At 32.2% G+C, this 23,306-nt stretch overlaps 1 protein-coding gene across 5 annotated transcripts in view; it reads right to left on the bottom strand.

The window, feature by feature from the left end:
• Positions 1–23,306, bottom strand: part of LOC126976091 (neural/ectodermal development factor IMP-L2-like) — a 109,917-nt gene that overhangs the window by 9,581 nt on the left and 77,030 nt on the right. For 3 of the 5 annotated variants that reach the window (XM_050824279.1, XM_050824282.1, XM_050824281.1), the window contains exons 2-3: positions 2,000–2,143; positions 1,280–1,443 (exon numbers count right to left, since the gene is read on the bottom strand). In XM_050824279.1, coding sequence (XP_050680236.1) covers positions 1,280–1,443; positions 2,000–2,111 — 276 coding nt within the window. In that variant the 5' untranslated portion in view covers positions 2,112–2,143. Of the gene's footprint in view, positions 1–1,279; positions 1,444–1,999; positions 2,144–10,228; positions 10,372–23,306 lie in introns of those variants that run through there. The other 2 variants (XM_050824280.1, XM_050824283.1) reach the window with 2 other exon arrangements.

Raw genomic sequence — 23,306 nt, 5'->3', positions numbered from 1 at the left:
ATCTTGATACTGTTTAATTCATCCTTTATTTCCGAAATACTTGAACTGATGGTTTTTAAGGTGTTTGTTGTGAGTTGTGCACGGCTGTAAATTTTTCTAATATGTATTTCATGCTCAATATCTCGTCACGAACCGTTTGTATCTCCTTCTTACAGACAGAACTATTGTATTGGTCGATGTAGGCAAATTTCCTTTTACGAAAAGTAATACTTGATGCGGGAGAGGGCGGTGATTCATTAGTATTATCATTTATTCTCGATAGGTCCGTTTGCGACTGCGTATTCGTCCCTCCAGGTGAGCGTATAACGTTCATCTTGCTTTAAGTATTAAGATTATAATTTATTACCTGGCGTAGTAATTAATTGCGCTGCTGGTCTCACTAATGTAGTCGTTGTGGCAAAAAAAAATAAAAAGTTCGTAACTCCACTAGACAGGCTGTAGTCCGTAATGCCTATGCGTTATTTTTGACTAAAGGTCCCAGTAGCCATAAAAAAAAACACTGACTTGTCAATTCGGTAATTTTTTTGTACTGAAATGCTTTTGTTTATATAATTATTTAAAATTTGAAGGTAAATTTAATTTTGTTGTACGAAATTGTTCGGTGTTAAAACACAATATCTCCACGGATTCACTGTTAGTCATGTAAATAACAATAGACAATGTGCTACAAAATAAAACACTATGTTTACAATCACTTTTGTTAAATTTAGACTGAGTTCGCTTTTTAACTTTTCTCGCGACACAAAATACTACTGTGTTTCTTATTGAGCCCTAAAGGATATATGTTATAAATACAAATAATGAGATTACTCTACTTAATACGTTTATTTAAACTAACTCTTTTTATCTGTTTAGAGAAAGAGTAGGTACCTTTGCAGAATATTTTTATCAACACTTTTGACTTTAAATGTTTATATTCTCCGGTTCATACAAATACATTTACGTTGGTTGGAGTTAATTGATAGTCAAATACCTATAGATTGGGAAAAGTACGCATGGCCATGAGAAAGGCAATGTGTTATTTTTTTCTAACGCCTTACCATTAAATATTATCACTTCTCAAATTAGTGTAGGTCTACATATAATTTTTAAAAGGCGTTAAAACTCGTGTATATAATTGATTTAAATATTAATTACTTCGTAAGTTTAACATTATTTACCACTTTATCCAGACTTTTCATTGAATTGGTTATGATTTTATAATGGCTGTTCTATCTAATTATGTGAAACATAAATCTAAAGCAAAAAAGGAATTATTCAAATACATAGATCAACTTACTTCATAGACAGGTACGTCGTTTCTAAACCAATGCACAGAGGGCGCTGGTGCGGCGATAGCTTCGCAAGTCAGTTCAACAGTGGAGCCAGGCCTGTGGACCAGCTTGGCCGGAGGTCGCTTCGTGAAGGTAATTGAGCGTCTCGGTGGTACTCGCGAGATTGCTACTGAAAGCAAGTTTCTTTATGAACTCTCACATATTTACTACGATCAATACGAGTTAATAAGCTACTTATTTTACCTTGTGTTTAGGGTGTCCTTTGCGTAAACTCGTACGCTTTTCTAAAAGTCTGAAAACGCTTCTGTAATTCCTCTAGTGTTGCAAGATAATTTGGGGCAGTGGTGATCACTTAACATCAAGAGGCCTCTATATACAATTTCTTAACATAAAAATGTAATAGAAATTTGTTGCTAATTCAAAGACTTAAAACTACATAGTGAGTTTTTCAGTTTCGGTATAAGCAGTGAAAAATATGAAATGATTTTCAATACATGTAAAAACTACTTACTTTGTAATTTATCAAAGTTAATATATTTTTCTCCATTTCGTACAGTTTTTTATTTTAACTGATTTCCTATGACGACCAAACAAATATAATATATTAAGTTCTAATTATAATTTTAGTTGGGACTCTCGAATATTTAAACACTTGACTACATCTTCTTTAAATTAAAACAAATATATTTCATACAAATAGTACATATAATAGTATGTATACTTACAATTAGATTGTATGCGATTGTCCACATCTAGTAGTTTCATATGTCTATTGACGTTCGACGAGGCAGCTCCGCAGACCACCGCCGCGGCGGCAACCAGAAACGCTAAATACATTCTGTAGATTGAGATTCTTCGGTATGGCTTAACTGAAAAAAAAAAGAAAATAGCATTAATATGGAACACGTTTTTTAATCAAAACTAAGTAAAACTCAAAGTATTTACGTAAAATAATGTACACAATTTATCAGCACTTCAAAAAAGGTTGATCTCCGTGGCTTTATGTCATCTATTACCTCTAAAGCATTACGTTTTTCTTCTGTCTGACTGGCTTTTTAGTGTTTTAATTTAAAAAAATTATAAAAATTATATTCGACTAAGACACATCTTGTCAAATACAATTTGACAGTAGATGAGCATGAAGGTTTTATGACTTCAAAGTCCTGTCGCGTGCACCTCTTATTACCATTGTATATTTTTAAGCAATGATATGGATACGATATGCAGTCTCGTGCAAGTATAAGGTTTGCTATGTTAACACTGAAATTTTAAAAATGACTACTTTCTTAAAACTCAACAAATTTAAAAAAATAATAACATTATTTATGTAGGTCTTCTTTCTGTTACATTTCTATGTAATTCCTAATCTCTCTCAATTCGCTAGAAATATGTTTTAATTAGTTTAGTTAGAAATATATTTATTTTCCATTAAGAGTTACAATAACACAAAATATTCCAACAACATTTGGTAAACATCGTGAAGCTACATCAGTTTGTAAAGGGGCTTTGACATGGGGAGAAGAACTGATAAGACACTCTCAGCACATCTTTTAACACATATAACAAGTTAGCCTACCTTATATAATATTATACAATTTGAGGTGGCCTACGGAGAATCATTCATCATTATCCTCTATTTAATGGCACTATACTATAGTAAGCCATCTTTGTCAAAGAAGATTTAATATGTTTGTTAAATTTGTACTCAGTGAGTCCTGGTATACTGTCTGATGATTTATTATAAAATTTAATACCAGGACTGGATTTGGAGGGTCCGTCCGGAGCTACTACGTAAGTCGGTACTGGCTAGGAGCCGAATTAATTCCTAGCCAACAGATATGTTTGATGCGTTTAAGCAAAAAGCAATCATATATCGTGAACTTATAATGTCAAGACCTATGAAGGAGTTTTAACTCTAGCTAACTTATTAAACGGCACGTCCAGTTTGTTCTGTTCTCTAGAATCGAATTAATTCAAATCACAATTTAGCTTGAATTCGATAATATTTTTATAACATACATTATATTCAGATTAAAACACGTGTCATTGTAACAAATTATTACGTTAATTTAATTTAAAAGTATGATATAAAAGATTTCAGTAATAGGGTAATAGTTGTTCGTAACACACCTAGTTATAAATGCGGAAAAATACGCATGAACCAATGTGTGTCTTAAATCTTACACAATAATATTGGGCCACAGAAAGGAGGATAAATGTATTTATTAGTTAGTATATAAAGTGGAAATCCGTAAACAAATAAATTTTTGATGAACAAATAATAGTTATTTGACAATCATCTGTAGGTAACTCTCATAGATTTACAATTAGGAACCATTTATTTTATACATCATTTGATTTCTCACAGATGAGCTTACAGCGCTAAATAACAAAATGACAAAAAAATTGTATAATTATAGGCCAATTACAAGTTCATACTAATGTTCAAATATAATGAAAGAATAATATAATATAATCAAGTTATACATGCCATTTACATAATTACTACATATCACTATTATTTACAACAGAATTTGTAACGTGTCGAGAACAAATCGAAATCTCTATGAGATATACAAAATTTATAAAATGAACTATGTACTTGCTCTGAAAAAAAATGCATTTTGGCGATAATTTGTGGTCACTTTTGGAAAGAAAAGGGTTGCAGGTAGGCGCCATGGTTCCCGTTTATTTGTTGTTCAGGACTTTTCAACATAACCATTGAGAATTGCAACGAGGTACTTATTTTATTTATTTATTTAGAGAGGTTGGCTATTTTTCTAGTCATGATGAGTCCTTGTAACAACACGGCTAGAATTGAACTATTGTGTTCACCACTCATACTTATAACTAACTAACCAACGACGTACGTCGTCGCCAAGGATAGTGTTACGCTTATGCAGTGGGCCGGATTCGCAGAGGAGATGAACAGTCGTTTCATCAGAAAAAATCTGCAAGTTTTATCGTTATTTATTCAGACAAAACTGAGGCGCCTGTTTTAGGTGACAGTCCCCGTCAGCATCCTGGTAAGTATGAATAGTTTTCTCCTGTTCAACGACAGGGCTTCATTCGCGTATCTGTTGTTGAATACCGATATCAATGCAACTATGGAGGACAATCAGGAACTTGTCTTCATTTACATAACTATTACAATTCAAAGTTGGTTATTGCATTGTTAAGTTTAAAAGCGTATAATGCCTCAGTAGGTAGAAGAACATATGAAGCTCACCACGTTCCCCGGTTCGATGTTCGCCCGCCACGTGCCAATGAGTTTTCGAACTGATATTCGAGACTTTAAGAGGTCGGTAATGATGTTGTGGGTTCCTCTGGTGTTATAAGAAAGTTTGGACCTCGGTAAGCACATTTAACCTGTTTACACGTATGTGTATTCATAAAAACGGACGTTCTTTGATTCGCTTCATTTATTAACATTTAAAAAAATAACAGGAAAACTTGACTTTATTATAAATAAAAACGATTACATCATAGATATGATTAATGTTCATCTAAAAAACGGTTGGTAACTGCTAACTGTTCGATATAGGAAGTGTTTCGCACTTTCAAAGCTCACAAAAGTTCCGCATAACGAAACCTGTATATTTTTTGCCACTAAATATTTCAAATACTCAACGGTTATGACGTCATTACTACTTCGAAGAATATAAAGGTATGTTTCCATATAGGTGTAACGTAATCTAGAAGTGAATGGGTCAGTTAGATTCGCTCGGATTAAGTTTTGATGAAATGTAACGAATGAATTATTATGTGTGTAATTCCTGTTGCTGCATTTTACTGCACTTTTTTTCATTTTTGTTCAAAATAATGTCCTAAGAAATAATAAAGTTGTTGTTTGGATTAAATTGTATTATTAGTGATATTCTTTCAAAGACTATACGCACAAATTGCGCCCAACGTGCAATCGCGTTTTCTTTCATAGCAATATTATTATTATACGCAACGTGCATTCACTCAATGATGTTAGCTGATCAGACATTCTAATCGATACTGCAATAAGAATAACAGTATGCGTGCTTTATTTAATAAATAAATCATAGTTAATTATGAACAAAAAATTAACTTTTCAACTTATTTTTTTTTGCAATGGCAATTCTTTCATGTGATACCTAATACATAGTTATGGTATATTTTTCTAGCCGTTATTTCGAATAGAATAACCCACCGCTCATATTTTAGGAGCTTTGTCAAGAATGAATTCGTTTTTGAACTTGTTGACTACCTGATTTATTGAGACCTCAAAGTAGAATATACTTGTAGCTCCATAAGTTTTGTAAAATTCTAGAAGAAGGAGTATAGAAAGTTTTTGTTAATTACTTTAATAACGAAATAGTAATACTATCTACTACTAATTCGTTATTCTACTATTATTTTAGTAGAAGTAAAATACAAAATGGGGTAGTGGGCATAAAAAGAAGAAGAAGCAATACATTGGGAAAATATTCGCAATACAAGAATATAATAAACCTATGTTTACTAATATTTAACTTTATCTGTGTAAAATATACTGTTGATGTATATTTTTAAAGGAAATGATATTAAACGATGACATAGACAATTATAAAACTCCAGCTATATGTTTCGCTGCCTTTATAAACATTGAATAGAATCAAAGCACAAGTCAATAGACACGTGGCGACGATTCACAAATTCTGTGGCGCCATCTATTCCTTTGACAACTCTATGTCAATGGAATTCCGCGAAACGGTAGGGAATTCCAGACTGACAAAATGTACTTTATAATTTTGAATGATTATAAGCAGTCACTCAACAGCCATAGCTGGAAACATTTTTTTGAATTTGAAGTTGGAATTCAAACTTGACAGCTGTATCTTTTAAGAGTCACTTGTTTTTTTTTAATACGCTTTTGATGTTGTTGAATTTTCCGCCAACTTGAATTTGACAAATATTCTTTATTTATTTGCTGCATAATTACATTATTAAATTTAGCAACAAGCTATACACCAATTGTGAACACATAATAAAAAATAATTATCAGTATATTTTAGAAATATATATATATGTTTTCTTTTAATTCAAAATGGGTCTCTCTATGGTTTACATTTACAATTCTTAAATTAAATTAATGTGACGACCGTGACGTCATCTATGTACTCTGGTATATTCAAGATGGTGGTATAATTATTGTCACCGTTAAAATATTCTAAAGCATAACAAATCAAATCAAGGAAACTTTACAATTGGATTTTTGTACAATTTTTCCACCCACATATTTTTGGAAAAGAAAAGACGCAGGCGCACTTTACATTTCAATATGAAGGCAGTTTCTGAAGAAGTGTTGTTTCGAAATGGAATACTTCTTTATGGAAGCTTACTCCTTAATAACTGAAATATAAGTGATAAGTATAATATTTCCCTAACAGCGTTCATAAATCTGCATCTAACATGTGACACATCACTACACGGGGTAGGGCGTAGCCTTACACGACACGACAGCAATAACATTGCCATAAGCTCACCTCATTTTAGAACATCTCACGTTAACACAAATGAAATATTGAGATGAAAATCTTTTATCATATAAAGAATTGTAGAAATATAGACTCGCTAGACGCTAGGTCGGAACGTTAAGATCTACAGAGCGTACTTAGACTTTGCTCAGACCTTACTTACGTAAAACTTAGCAGAGTGTGATAGAACGTGAATCGTGTATAGGGCTGACATAGCTTAAGCGCAGTATAATTTCAGCTGTCAAGTGACAATAAAAACAAAATGTAACATTATGCTAAGTTTTCAAGTTTCTAAGAAGTTTCTTGTACCGAAGCCCTTACAAGAACTAAAAACGCAGGGTGCATTAATTATCCCCTTTAATATTCTCTTCAAACACACCTCTATTGAGAGATGTTTCTACTGCGTTAGTTCCTCCCAAAGGAACGCTTGTATCAAATTTTACTCCATTTTTTTTATATTGTTACAATTTAACTATTATTTTATAATTTATAAATTATTTCGCCCCAAATTTCCTTCATTTCTGGTTCAACTTGGTTAGGTTAGCTTCAACGCGTGCTTCTCTGTAGGTTACATAAATCATGGGATACCTATTTTTATAGAAAAGGAGGATGTATGTAAACGAGTGTATGGTTCACATGTTAAGTGATCACCGCCACTCACATTCTCTTGCAACACCAGAGGAATCACAAAAGCGTTGAAGTGTACGCGCTTTTTTTGTAGGTATCCATGTCGTACATCTTCTCACAGCTTTGATGTACGTGAAGAAAGTTCCTTGTAAAACCATACTGTGGAGGAACGCCACACATACAGATGGTGGGGATTATTTCTAATTTGTGGTGTGTCGTGCGAAGACGGAATTCGACGGCAGGAATCAGGTCAGGAAGTGGTAGAAGACACATACTCATAATGAAGCGACGTCTCTACGCAAGGTCATGTGATTTAGCCATTCACAGAGCACTGGATCCCTGACGGCGCATGCGGTCAAATGGTCAGAACCTGCGCATTGAAGAGCGCTAGAATGTGACCATATTTTATAAGGTTTTTTAATCTGCCGATTTGATATAAATGGGTCAGTCATTAAAAAGTAATACTTATTTAGGCGCGTTATGAAATTGATGAGAGTGAAATTTTAAGATGCGCGCGCATCAGTGTAACACAAAAGTAACAGGGTGTAGTTAGGTCCTAAAATTTTGTGACATTAGCGACATTCGTTATTTTTTTTTTGGTTTTTTCGTCCATTATTAGGATAGGCAAAGGGTTCAAGCCCTTACAGCCATGTTCTTTATTTAACAATTAATTGTCAAAGCCATCGTTGCATTATTTTTACAATATTGTTCTTTCTACAAAGGTAGAATAGCACGAGGAATAAATAATTTTAAGGGTTTTTGCTTTGTTAGGCCAAACAAGTATAACTTGTTGCGTGCATACATAAGTACACACACACTTTTTTTATCTAGAATATTCTAGCTGCCATGTAAAATAAGTTTTACTCGCCAAGGAGGTTAAAAACCTTAATAGGAAGAAGCAATGAGACTTAACCTTAAGAGACACATAAAAATAATACTAGAGAATTGTTTTCTTAGATCCAATTCAAATTCCAACAAAAAAAAACAATATATGATGTACCATGCAAACTTCCAACGAAAAGTGGTTTGAACGAGATCTAGTAAGTAGTTTTTTTTAATACGTCATAAATCGTATTATCAATAATTTAATTGAAAAAACAAAACACAAACGACAAAACGAAAAGACAAAACGGTTGCACCAATTGTCAATATTATTATTTAATAATAATTTATTTATTAATTTTCTCGCAACCGCTGCTTTCTAAACTCGATCCGAAACCCTAGTTCTGTAGTTCTCGTAGTAACTCGTTACCAGTACTACAATTTAAATAAAATTATTCATAAATCGTGTTTAAGAACGGAGTTCTAAGTCACCCATTGTCTTAGTTATTCTACAATTAATCTAATGAAATTCTAAAACATAAATCTTTGGCGGCAGATGCGGTGGTGGAAACTGTCGAAAGCCTACAGCGGAAGAATTTTTTGTTTCTTTGGGGTGAGACGATGGGTCCTTGGGATTTATCAGCAGAAATTTCATAACAGGATTATCCAGGCGCCTCACTCATCTGACAGGTGACCCAAGGTCTACGTAACAGGCCTTTTGACAAAGTTTGACCAAACAGTCGTCAGGTAACGTTGCCAGCTTCTTAGGCACCTCACGGGCCATCAATGTGTGACAAGAGGGACCAAAAGAATTATGAAGTCACATGATAAAATCTTAAATACTAAAGACAAAATTAACGGAGTCAAAAAACTATATAATTTGTGTGACTTAATTTGTGGACGGCCAACATGGAACCATAGCCCATAGGGTACTTATACTATTATATTTTATTATTATTTGTTTTAAGGCCCTTTACATTAATTAACTATTACATTTAAAAAATAAGATTATAGATATTACAGCAATACATACTCGCAAAAATTATCAAATTTATGACATAGATTTCTTATTGAAATGTATAAAGTAAAAAATGGATAAATAAAAAATCGGTACTGAAGAAAACTGCCCTTACTAATCTACTATTAAAAACATCAATGATTAGAAATCATTGAAAAAAAGCAATATGAATTCGAATTTTTAGTTATTACCGTCAAACAAAAAAGGAAAAAAACCATCACAAACTGTTGTATTTAAAGAAGATCTAATAATAAATAATATGTTTATGTATAGCTTTTGAAATGATGATGAAACTATACAAACTCTTGCTTGATAGGTTGACATAAATACCACTGCCAAACAACTTACAGAATCGTACTAAGACGATTACTGAGAAAATTGCAATGCAACAGTTTATTTCTCATAAAAAAATATGCAAACTCACTGGCCATTTTACAGCCGAAAAAAAAAGTAGTGAACTTAAGAAATTTTTGTATTTATATTTACGAGTTAGTAAAAAAAATATAAGTAAGTATACTTTGATTTATTCAGTTTGCAATAAAAGTTTTACAAATAATTTAAAATAAACTTACCTCCTCTCTTAAACTTTAAAAAGTAAATAATATTTAAATATTGAATTATAAAATAAAAGCGATTAGAAAATATAATGTGAAAAGCTAAAATATAGCTCTCATTTTAGTTTTAACAGTTACGTAATTTTCCACACAAAAAAAAATGTTTTCGTTATCAGAAGAAATTCTATTGGATATGAGAATTTTGTTTTGCTAAAATTATATATTTATTTATACATAGATAGGTCTTCCTAGAAAATTCTCGACTATTCGAACTATTGTGTAATAAGCTTTAATCAGTCAGCTATGATCATATTAAATATATAACAAAAAAGTTCATAGACTCTTTTCACGGTTTTGAATAGAAACTGTTTATTCAATCAGCTATAATCGCGATTAAAATAAGTTAATAGCCTTTTTCTTTCCTTTAAAAAGAAAAAAAATACTTACATAAACCTTTGCTTATTCTATGCAGCAATAATTGGTAGCACGTTATTTTTTTCACAGACACAGATCTAGAGCTGTCAAAATTTAAAATATTATTCTTTTTTCAAATGGCGCGGCCACTCGGGAGTATACACCGGGACTAAAATGGGTCGCAAATGGTTAAAGCTTATATAGCCGGAGCATGAATAACAAATTAAAAAAGCGCGCGAAGACCGCAACTGGTAATTTCAGATATTGGCAACACTGGCCTTATCCAGTTCACATTTCTATATTGCACAGACTGCTCAAATTATATTTTTTTATATACTAAACTAGAGATTGAAAGTATTGAATGTGTAAAAGGTTAAATAAATCGATCGATGTCAAATAAATTTGAGTCTTGTGGTAGCATTAAAAAGTTAGAAATTAATATAGGTTTAAACTTTCACACAACCAAAATGTAAGTTATCAAGATTTTACCAAACAAAACTTTTAATATTCCAAGCCAGCTTTTTCCAGAAATTGTGGTTATATACGAAGTAGCGAGATTTTATCGAAACGGTATTGTCATTTCTATTTAAATAAATAATTTGAAATCCTATTTTCATTTAAATTTAAATTCAAAGTTTTGATGTTTTAATTTTTTTTTCAAAGATTTATAAAGCGTCACATATAAAATAATTTTATTTAGGTTTCAATGCGTTAGACTTTATTTGATATTAAAATAAATAGATGTCTTGTTTGAGCTCAGTCTTATAATATTCAATATATAGAATACATACTATTGCCCACGACATCGTTCGCGTGGAAATATTAAAATTAAAAAACTCCGAGCTTCTCAAAATATATTTACTATGGGAATTTGGCTATCTTTTGTAGACGTCCGGGTTCATTACCAGACACCAGTAAAATTGAAACTATCTAGCCTGTAACACTTGGAGCGCCAGCCCGCCATCTTTATATTATGCCCTTACCATAATTATTCACGTCTATTTGCACAAACATATTATATCTCTCTCTTTTTCTTTTATAATATAACATTACCTTAAACTAGTTTTAATTATTGTATTTTAAAGTTATATAATATTTCTGCAAAGCATGCCGTGCACACCCTCGTGGAGTTGCAGCCTCTCTTGTATTTGTTGTAATTCTCTTGTTTGTACATAATAAAGTAAATAAATTAGTAGAACAACAACAACAAGCGTTGATTCACGCGTGTAGGGATGTTAACATCGCATATATTAACAAATCATTCATGTTTATTATTTACCAGCTCACTCTCTAAAAAACAGTAACTTTGAACAATATAATAATTGACTTTCATATTTGTAAATATTTTATAATTAATTAAAAAGTAGATTGAAACGAGATTATTTAAATATTAAATTATTAATTTAATAATAAAACTAAGAAGTGTCCTAGCCCTGTCTGCCGGCACTCACATAGTGATCGCCGGGAAGCGTCCTATGTATTCGTCATCTAACCACATTACCCCAGGTTCTATTTCTTAAGTATCAGAGTCACCTGTTATTATGTAATGACAGTGGTACTTCCCAAATGAATATATTTAAAAATGATACAGGTTTTCATTTTTGCGCACATCACGGAAAACTACTGGATAGATTTCAATTAAGTCTTCTAAGTTCCATCCCTTAGAAACATGGCCCTTATCTAAAAAAATATTGCGATATTTTCGAGCTAATAAAGTTTTAACAAAAACGATTTTTATAAGCATTACGTGATGTCAAGTATGTACGCGGACGAAGTCGCGGGTTTCAGCTGGTTTTGAATATATAGTTAACATTTCATACTATACTAGAGGAAGATTTATGACAAGCTTCACGGTGTCAGAAAGTATGGACTATACTTTCCTAACCCTATCTTAAACGGTTTATTAATTTTTATTTTTTAATGTTATTTATAAAGGGAAATGCCCATTTCGGCATTCATTCGGCCGTGACGGAAATAAACCCATCAATTTCTTTTAGTGTTGTGGTTTAAGAAATGATTATTATTTATGTACTATTGACATTTATTGATTCGAATCGATGTTTTCGTTATTTACAAAATGACTTATTTGCATAATTTAGGAATAGTTATGATAGGACATTTTGATTTTAAAGTGAAACTTTAATAACATCGTCTCAAACTTTTTCGTCTGTGTGTTGCATGTCGCGTGACGGTCGGGTGGCGCCTATAGTTCGCAGCAGCTGATCCAGTAGTGTATAGACTATTACTCATTTGTGCCAGTGCTCCACGCTGTTTTGTTTTTGTCAGTGTTTAATGTAAATATTATTCCAAAATGTTTAGTTAAATGTCTATAATGTGAAAAAAAGTTTCACTTTTACCGTGGTTTCATAAAACCACACAATTCTTTTATTTAGTTTGTGTGGTTTTGTAATAAAATTTCCAAATGTTGAAATACTTAGTTGTACTCACTACCTTTTTAATAGTGCAACCCAAAACATTTTTGTCCTAATAAATGTATTTTTATTCAAGTATATAAATATTATTGCACATAAAAATGTTCCTTGTTTACCGAATTAATAATAAAATATATTTTTTTTTATGACCAATGTGTTTTATTCCACAGCTTAGTGTAGCGTAATTTATTTGTATTTACATAATGAAAGTCTACTAAATCTGCAAGTATGTTACGTAGGTAGGTAAATATGTAATGAGGCAGTCTTTAGTTTGGTAGGTCCAGTAAATTCTTTTCAAAATGTCATGAAATTAATTTATTGAAAAGCATTTCGTAGTTTATAGGTTCACTTATGTCAACATATCATTGAATATAAACAAGTAATCTATGCTATTAATTACCTGGACGTCACACGAATTGCTTTGATTTTGAGGTTATATTACATTTTATAAAATAACATGTACACCCGGGTTTTAATTTCAAAAATGATATCTGGGAGGTGATCAGTGAATGTTTACGTATCGTCTAAAAGAATTACGAATTTGATGCAAGTCTAGGCGGCGGTCCATACAGTTTTGGACAATCTCCTTGATTATTGTAAAATGTTATTTCTTAAGCTAAATTATGATGAAAATGAAAACATGATTTAATACGCTAATTTCATATTGCCTGTCTTGAATAATATATTAAATCCAGTATCATATTGTCGCTTCAAGTCAGACTGCTCATAAAGTAAAATAATAAATAAGCTTTAGACTTTTTTTTATAAATTTTACTTTTAAATCTGTTTGTTATATGTAATACAGTCTCATTCTATCTATCAACTTACTTAAAAGTTTCCATATTCCGACTTATTGCCGTAGAGGAGTAACGGTGTGCTATGTGTCACGTACGCAGATCATATAAATGCATTACGATACACGATGCTTTATAAGGCTATGCCGAGAAATCGACAGATGTTTTTCACACTTTCAATATTATGGGAATAGCATAAAGTAATATATTATATTAGAATATCGAATTGTTAGTCAGAAGAAAGACTAATTAATTTAATTGTAAAGGTCATCCAGGGGTCATTATCCTCAGTACTATTTTTAAATATAATATATCAACGTTAATGTGTTTTTTTATTTATTTTAAGTGACTGCACTGTTCGTAGCATTGCCACTGGATATACAATGAATAACCGAAGTTGATACTATTGTTACGAACACCTAAATAAACCGAAATAACTCTGAATTTTTATGTTACGATTTCATAATGCCTGACAATTATAATGCCTATTATTAAAAATAGCTAAATTTATATTACCAATAGACATGCGATTTATATTTTGTTTTATATTTTGTTTTAGATTTTCATAAGTTCGAGGAATCAAATCGATAGGTTCTACCTATGAGTAACACTTAATGTAATTTAAAAACCTCTTTATTGTTATTAATATTTTAAGATATTTTTGTGTATTAATATGATATTTTCGTGTTTCTTTCTTGCGTCAGGTACCATATACTGAAGCAATATTAAGGAGTTGGAATAATTCCAAAATGGGATGAATGATAAATTGGAAATCTTGTTATTTTTAACCATTACGAATTATAAAAATTGTTTTATTGAAATTCGTATTTATACGTTATTTTTACATTTGAAATGAAATATAAATCATTTTCATTTTTAAAATGGTGGGGTATACCTAAATACCGAATTATTATCAATACGTGTCGCATTTATAATCGTCGTTTTGCTGTGTTCGTAATTTGTCAAGACAAAATTTGTTATAAAAAGAAGGTATGCCCGTAATTAATTCAATTGAATTTACACGAATAAGAATCAATATATATAATATAATATCAAAACTAAATGGTCATGCTAAATAATAGCGATATTGTTTGTTAAATTGTCGTTGACGTTATATTAGAGATGCCATATTGTAAAAGTTTGCAAATAATTCCAGTGCCAACTTTCGTTAGCTAGACTCTAGTCATTTAGAACTGATTTATCAACTGTTGCAAGAGTTTGGCGAGATGTATAATTTATGTACCAACTGTCCGTACTTTTATAATTAAATAAATAAGAAAAAAATGCCATTTTTATTTGTATGAAATTGTTATTTAGAATAACAATTTCATACAAATAAAAATAAACCATGATTGCAATAATTAAGATATTTTCAAAATAACTTTTACTTCAATCTCTCCATAAAAAAATTAATAACAATTGTCATCAAGCATCTCACGGCTTCTCAACAATAATATTCATTTTTGCTTAATCGTACCATTTTAAAGCTAATTGTATTGACTGAATTCGATTGACAAGTTGTAAACAGTCACCTATTTTTGAAATGTTGAAAATATATAAAAAAAATTGTAAAATTCAGATACATTTACAAAAATGTATATTTTCGGCAACATGTTAAATTTAATTTTTTAGGTTTTTATTTAATAAAATAACAAAAATAATAACTGCTTATTTTTTATATCATTCTTAATTCTAATGCATAATTTATTTTCATGAAAATCTTTGAAACGATAACCAGAAATTGTGCAACGCAATCTGTTGGTGAGTTACCAAAATGTGAATAGCGCATAGATTATCTATGAAAAATTTATTTAGAGGTTTTTGTACGAAAATTCTATAAAAACATTTTTTCAGACATGCTTGAAATTTTGAGCTTTATTTTAACAATCTTCTTCTAGATAATTGGAAATTACTGCACTAACCAAACACATGCAAGCAGCAGCCGGCAATAGTTGTATGTAAATATATATAATATGTTGTGTTTTAACGATGAAATAAATTACATTGTGAACTCATATCTGTCGCGTAATTTAAAAATTGAACAATCCTCTACTGGCTGCCTGATAGGTTATTTAACAAAGGTTTTATTTAAGTTTGGAACTTGCTCGCCAATAGAAAGTTGGTAATTGAAAAAAAAAAAAAACTAATGAACACTGTAACGCGAGAAAAATATTGTAGTTTGTGTTCGTTGTTCATTTTGAAAAGTAATTGTATTTGACACCCTGAGTTCATTATTATTAACGTCATCTGAAATACAAGAGGCGGCAAGAGCAAACTAAACGGTAGTTTTAATTTCTGCACATTATTTGATAAAAGTACATTACAAGTCTTGGCCGCAACTAGCCATTGATAGACTTACGCATGACTTACGTACGTGTGTTTTTTCACCATCAATCCCTCCTTTGCTGACAGCTTTTATATCAAAGCTTCATTTAAGGCGTTTTATTTTTTCATATATACATTTTATATACGACGCTATTAGGGACGATTTTCTACTTACTAGCGGACGCGCTCTTAACCTGTTTGATAGAACGCTAGTAGGGAAGATATTCTACTTACTAACGGCGCTAAGTGCTACATGCTACATTCACCCTTTCTCACTCTCTCTCAATCGCTCCCTCCCTCTCCTTGGACAAAAACGTCCCACATTTTCGTGTCACTTTATTGCGTTTGACTTTTTAAAATTTTACCTTCATGCTCCAAAGACTTCAGTTCAAAAAAGAAAATTATTAACAAAATGGTGTTTTTAACGCTAGTGCCGAGCATTGTTCTATAACCGAAGATCCATAAAGATTTTGGTTTAATATGTATAATTAAGGAAAACTGAAGGAAACCGTCGTATAATCGAATAAACCGGTATTCGTAATATTACGTAAATTCAAAAGTTGAAAATTGATAAATATTTATTTCATTTATAAAATGAGACAAACATATTAGTGGACATGACATTGACTAAGTTCAATGATAATTATGTTGCAGCAGTTATTCTCATGATTTGGTAACATTATATACAATATAACATTATATACAATATAACATTATATACAATATCATGTTTTAATAGACTAATAAGTCAATTGTACTGGTTAATTTCTGTAAGGTTTAGTTTAAAAACAACTGTTCGATTTTTTCACCACAAAACGGAACAAATTGGATTTTTCCGCTTTTCGTCTCGCGTTGCACGTTCAGTGTCTGAATGGCGACTGAACCCGCATCAAACGTCATTCTATTAGTAGAGGTCACTTGACCGCTGTGCTGTACAAGGAAAAAACTGAGCGCTGAGTTATGAGGCTTAATATCTTTAAATGTCTACTGAATAAAATCTATTATGTAGGTAGAAATGCGATATAATAACTCTATATATATATTATCTTCTTTACACGTTAATACAAATTAAATTTTGTATGTTTATTCCCTACGCGTTACGAAATGTTAATAGAGTGTCCTTGGAGACGGACGACATGCCGGGTACAGCTAATATTTTAGAAACAACATACGTATATACTATTATGTATCCTATGGCCTGAGAGAAAGCGATTTTAATAACATTTTGAATATTTTTTAGTTTAAATATGAACTCGAAATAAAATTGAACCAATATTCTTATTAACAATTCAATTACAATGTAACGTCCAATGGGCCTTTAATCCTGAGTGAATGGCATGCCTTGGACTTTGAAACTAAACAGAATTATATAATATTTGATAAGATTCAGCGTGTTGACAATAGATGGCATTATCTGTATATGACGCAAACTTATTAATAAGTAATCTTAGTAGCGACTCTCTCTTGGGGAGAGAGAGGCGCAAGCGGCACTCCCTATGGGCATATACTCGTATCCACTGGAATATATGCCCAAAAGACGGTCGCCTTCGATGTGAAGGCTTAGAGGGCAAAGCCAACCTCAGGTGGTGTTTAGTGGGTAGGCACTTAAGTTTTATGTGAGTCCCACATAACTAACGCATACTTAGGCTGCGTTGGTATGCATGAGCATTCACCACCTCCCTCCCGTCGTGATCCTGGAGGGTAGCCTTTTCCCTTTGTCTGGACGCAAAAAAATAGACTATTTGTATTTTACTCGTATGGAGACAGATTTTCATAAAACGATTTAAAACTAATTTTAATTTTGCGTTTCGCGGAATTAAAATAGGTTTAAAATATTAAATATAATAAAAATAAATAGTATAAAATCTGATCATAGTCTTGTAAATATTGTTATATATTAACATTGTTTTGTTAACTTATATTATAATTTAATTTTGATGCAAATAAAGCAATGATTGTGTATAAAATGAGAATAACTGGAATAATAATAATGTGCTATCCCTGATAAAGTTATAGGGATACAAAATATTGTAAAACGTACATACAAGCTTTAATTATTTTTTTTTAAATTAACTCACTTTAGTACGACAACCTCGTGCGCGACCGTACCACGGGTGATAGACGTTAATTATAATATCAGTATAATATAATATATATATCTGCGATATATATATTATATGAACGAGAGTCGTTTCACAATTAATTAACACATATAACATTTCTATTAACTTCTTCTGTAGATTTCTGTAGTGGAAATTAATCATTAATCATCATATAAAATTAAAGAGTTTAAAAGTGTAACAACAACATCCAAGTGTATTAACGGTTAAATGTAACAATAACTTGCAATACATAAATGTCAATTTTACGGAAATGCTTAAAACGTATTTGATATTGATTATAACTAAAAGTAATCGTTTAACTGACGCTAACCTCCAAAAATCCTTAATCGCTGAGTGAGCTAATAATATTATGCCAGCTGCCACCTTCCACCATTTATTATACGTCCAGGTCCAGATAGACTATGACAGCTGTGAAAAGTAGAAGAAAATGTGTTTAGAACTAGCCTCTATTTTAAGCTAGTCACGCACACTACACTAATTTTCCTGGCCTGTTTTTATCAGTTGTCTAACAGCAAGAGACCCTATCTAGACGTATAAATTATCTAATGCTGCAAGGACTTGAATTGAGACATTAATTCAAATCATGCAAAAATCCCTGAACACAAAGGGATTTGAATTGTAAATATCTCAGATCTGATACCGTTTCTAAATCTCGAATCGAGATCCTTTGTAAGATATCGCTACGTTTGTATAAGTCTAAAATTATTACATAAAAATCTTAAGACCACTTCCACAGAAGCCAAAATAACATGAAAGCGAAATAAGCTATTTTACTGTGAGTAGCGATTCATACACTACGTCACTCCCCCGTCCTTGTCAGACCCCTTACTAACTAGTGTGATGTCACATATTTCGCAACTTTATATTTAGAAATTAAAACATCAGTATCCGAAATTATTTATTCTTATATAATATGTCCATTTAAATTCCCTTTTCTTTGCAAGTCAATTTTATATTCCACTTCAGTTTCAACATTGTTACTACCGTTTCATACCTTTCCATAATGTCTTAACTTGTTCTTGTACATTATTTACTTATAAACATAAGCTGCACTAAAATGCTTCATATTATTGATGGTCAATATTAACGAAATCACTTTTTGTTCATTTTAAAACTGTTTTATATGTTTGAAATCACAAGTGAGCAGAACTAAGAACAAAAAGAGGTTACAACCTACAACAATTAAATTAAATTAACAACAATAACATTAAATTAAAATTGAGTGAAAGAAACATAAGCATGTTTAGAAATGTTAGTAATTTACATATCATAGTGCCCTGTGGTTCTCCGGGGCAAAAAAAAGAAAAGGGAAGTCCCAGGCCCAAGGATGTCGTAAGAGGAGGCATTTACCAGTGGAAGGATTCTTTACTTTCTTACAGGATGCCGGCTAGATTATGGGTACCACAACGGCGCCTTTATCTGCCGTGAAGCAGTAATGTGTCAATTACCATCAGCTGAATGTCCTGTTGGTCTCGTCTCTTTTTGTTATAAAAAAAATGATGTAAAATTTGAGGAACTAACTTGACTACGGAACAAACCCATACTTGGCTATTACCTAGAATTTAAATTCCCAATTTCGTAGTCAACAGCGCTCTATAATGAATAGTTCAAAGCCGGATACTGCTCGATTAATTCATGAAGTTTTTAAACTATCCTCCAATGTTTAAGCGTAGAAACGATTTTTTTGTATCCAAATTCAAATATCTTTATTCAAAATTGGATATTAAATCATTTAATAATTGAAAGTCATAAACTACCGAATTCCTCAGACATGAGAATTTTATATGCTTATAATAATGTTTTAGTCAAAACTGTAACATATTCTATTATCACTGCACTTGCTGACCGATGTTACTTTTTTCAATAATCAGAGAACTAGATGCGTCGCAAGCCGATCGCGCACCTGTATCGCTTGTTCCTCTCACTCGCTCACACGCTCGGCTCGGGCGGAACGTTACAATTTTTGGTGCGTGTAGCCGGCGTTCATCAATTTATAAGACTATTTTTTTTTAAATGGTCCAGACTATTTTATATTGTTATCATTTTTTATTAAGTAAAATGAAATGAAATTATTTAAATTAAAAAATGATAATATTGCACTCATTCGTTTAAGAGACAAACTACATACCAATTGAAAATATCAAGGCTTGGCAGGTATAAAACAGGTAAAGAATTACACCTCTTCTGTTTACATGAACTAATATGAAAATAGAGATAATTTCGTACGGACACGGTCACATAGGTATTCATAAAATTCTATTTTAAAAAGTACATATGAATAATTCGGAAACGTGTTTTGGTGATGGCGGTAGAAGATCATACTGAGGGCACGATTGTTAATAAAAACCACCCCTTTACGTAGTAATATCAAAATCGTTAGAGTGTGAAGTATAACAAGAGTTACTCCATAATACAAGTAATAGAACAGTATTGTAACTCAGCGGTCTTCTTGAAATTTATCTGGACGGAGCACTAGGGTTGGTACATGTAAAAACATTGACGATGCGGACGGCCAGTCTCGGCAGCGTACGGCGTGGCACACAATAGTTTTGTCTCCCCAAGATTGCTTAGCCGCCATATAAATCATGTGTATGTGTGCATCAATTCAGTCGCTCTAGTATGAAGTTAAACTACTATTCTACTACTGTATTATGGTTGCTCTTTACATATCATATTATAGAAATTCGTTCGCTAGAGTTCTACTGTCAATGCTTTAGAACAAATATCGTGTAAGTGCGTATTTCATTCCCCAAAATTTAATTCAAAGAATTTCTGTGAATCTCGTAAGAAACTCTGTCACGCACTGAATTTCATTAACCTGGATGGTTATCAATGTGTTTTTGTTAGATTATCTAGAAAAATCCAGTTATTATTCATTTTGTTTCAATGGCATCAAAGGTAAAATTCGTAAAATGTACATTCATTTACACAAAAAGGTACTTAGCTATCTCACCAAGAGTATAAGGGATAAATGTAGTTAGTCTGGCCATAAATACTGTTACAATTTAAAAAAATCAAAATATTACATCTGTCATTTTTATATTATTGTTCATTTAGTTTTCTCATTTTGGCGCCACTACATTGTACAATATTTTGCGATATTAAAATGGAGTGGAGTGATAAAAAGAACCGAATAGCTGTTATTGCATTACACAAAGTAGGTATGGAGCCAAATGAAATTTTGAAAACTCTCCATATGCTTGGTATTGGTGACAAGGGAACAAAAAAAATCTCTCCTTCTACGTACTGTTCGTATGAAAAAGGTGGTCAAAGCAGTAAGGGAAAGAATTCGAAGAAATCCTGTCTGAAAGCAAAAGATGAAGATAGAGATGAAGATAGCACCTAGAATCATGTCGTGTATTTAAAAGTTTACTTACGACTGCAAGCCTATAAGAGACGTACTGGTGATATCTTAACTGATATATCCCATGATTTAAAAAATAATGGGGTGGTAAAGTCAAAACAACTACTGAAGCGGCACGCAATAAGTCACAGAAAAAATTTGTTTACTTTAGGGGATTTTCTTTACAATTGAGCAACTTTTTAACAAACAAAATGATCGTATTAATGTTCAAAGCTCTAAGAAAGCTTTACCGATACCGATTTCAGTGATGGTTTGGTGGGGTAAGATACCAGTCTTGAGAAGGTAGTGAAGCCCCTTAACAACATGTTCAATTACCAAGAATGGTCCTTCCAGCAAGACTCGGCGCCGGGTCATAAAGCTCGGTCTACGCAATCATCTATCAAATCATTATACAACCGCGTGTACTGCGAGGAGCTACTTACCTCGCAGAGCCGATTTGTGGAATCCATCACCGCTGCAGTATTCTTCGTACTTATTACTTAGTAACTTTCAAGCATAGATCATACTCCCGACTTAAAGGCCGGCTACACATCTCTTCTGCTTTTGCGGTTTTCCACAGACAATTGCTTCAACACTTTTCAGTACATGAGTCTCTTGCCCGTTCTCCCCCTAGTATATGAAAAATGGGTACAACGTATTACTGGTTACTAAAAGATCCTTTATGTGGAGCTTATGCTTTATATCGACTTAGGCTAGGCTTATCATAAAAATGCAACGTCATGTTTTAATCAAGTACAAAAAAATCAGCTCAGTGGGATTTATAGAGGCAACATTTTGTTGCAAGATTTGGCCCCTCATCGATATAATACGACACCAAAGATTTCTAAGCAGAAAGAAATTATAATGAGAATGAAAGTTTAAAAGATGGTAATGAATAGACGATCACGTTTGTGAATGATTTTGTAGTAACAAAGTCACGTGGCTCCAGCTTAGTTTCATTATGTCCAGATTTTTATTTTGTGTTCGGAAAGTTTAAGTACCAAGGCGAATAGTACTTCTAGTCTTTAGGAGACGATTTTCCATGTTGACAAATTTCTTCAAGAGAAAAAGTGGTGATGATGATGAGCCGTTTACCTGATGTTAAGTGATACGCCTTACCCATTACAATGCATTGCCGCTCAGGAATAAAGTTATGATGAGTAGATATAGATAGTTAGATATATGATAGTTTAGATGACGTCTCTTTAAGACAAAATATATTAAGTCGAAATCTCGAACAATTGCCACTCCAGATGAAAGAAGCTGGGCGTCATAAATAGAGAACGGCAATACTTCAAGCCGACCCACATTCTAGCACAGGTCCGGTCACATTTGGATGTGGCTGTCATCTCTGGTCTGGCCCAGTAAACATAAAACTTAAGCTGGTTTTATTGCAGAAAATACAAAAAAAAATGATAATCCAACAACAAAAGACGAAGGAAAAAGAGTGTTCATCCAAGAAAAACAACTTTTATGTTTTTTTCTTTGATTCTTGAAAAACCCAAAAATTCTGAGCGGCACTACAATTGTGCTCGTCACCTTGAGACATAAGATGTTAAGTCTCATTTGCCCAGTAATTTCACTAACTATGGCGCCCTTCAGACCGAATCACAATAATGCTTACACATTACTGCTTCACGGCAGAAATAGGCGCCTTTGTGGTACCCATAATCTAGCCGGCTTCCTGTGCAAAGGAGCCTCGCACTGGTTAATGTGTGTGTTATTTCAATGTCAATAACTCATGCCAAATTACGTGTCAGTGATAGTCTGAAATAAAACCAAACAGATTATGTAACTGAATCTGTTATAGCGAATAAACTAGAAGCCGACGGAACAGTAGTAAATCTTCAACACCTCGAACTGTAGACTTTGCTCCAAACTACGTTATGTAATTTAGAACAGTCGCGACAGATTTCAAGGTCTAGGTTTGCGTTATCTTTTGCGTGAATATGAATGATTTTATCAATAAAAGCGAATTAGTTTCTCAAAAAATATTTATAGTGTTTGACGCTGATAATAACAAAACTGGCACAGTAAATTAAAAAAAACATCGAAAATATGTACAGAGACAACAAGTTTAACAGTAGTGGACCA

The sequence above is a fragment of the Leptidea sinapis genome, chromosome 39, assembly GCF_905404315.1.
Source record: "Leptidea sinapis chromosome 39, ilLepSina1.1, whole genome shotgun sequence".
NCBI lineage: Eukaryota > Metazoa > Arthropoda > Insecta > Lepidoptera > Pieridae > Leptidea > Leptidea sinapis.
This window is presented reverse-complemented; position numbering and strand designations above follow the sequence as displayed.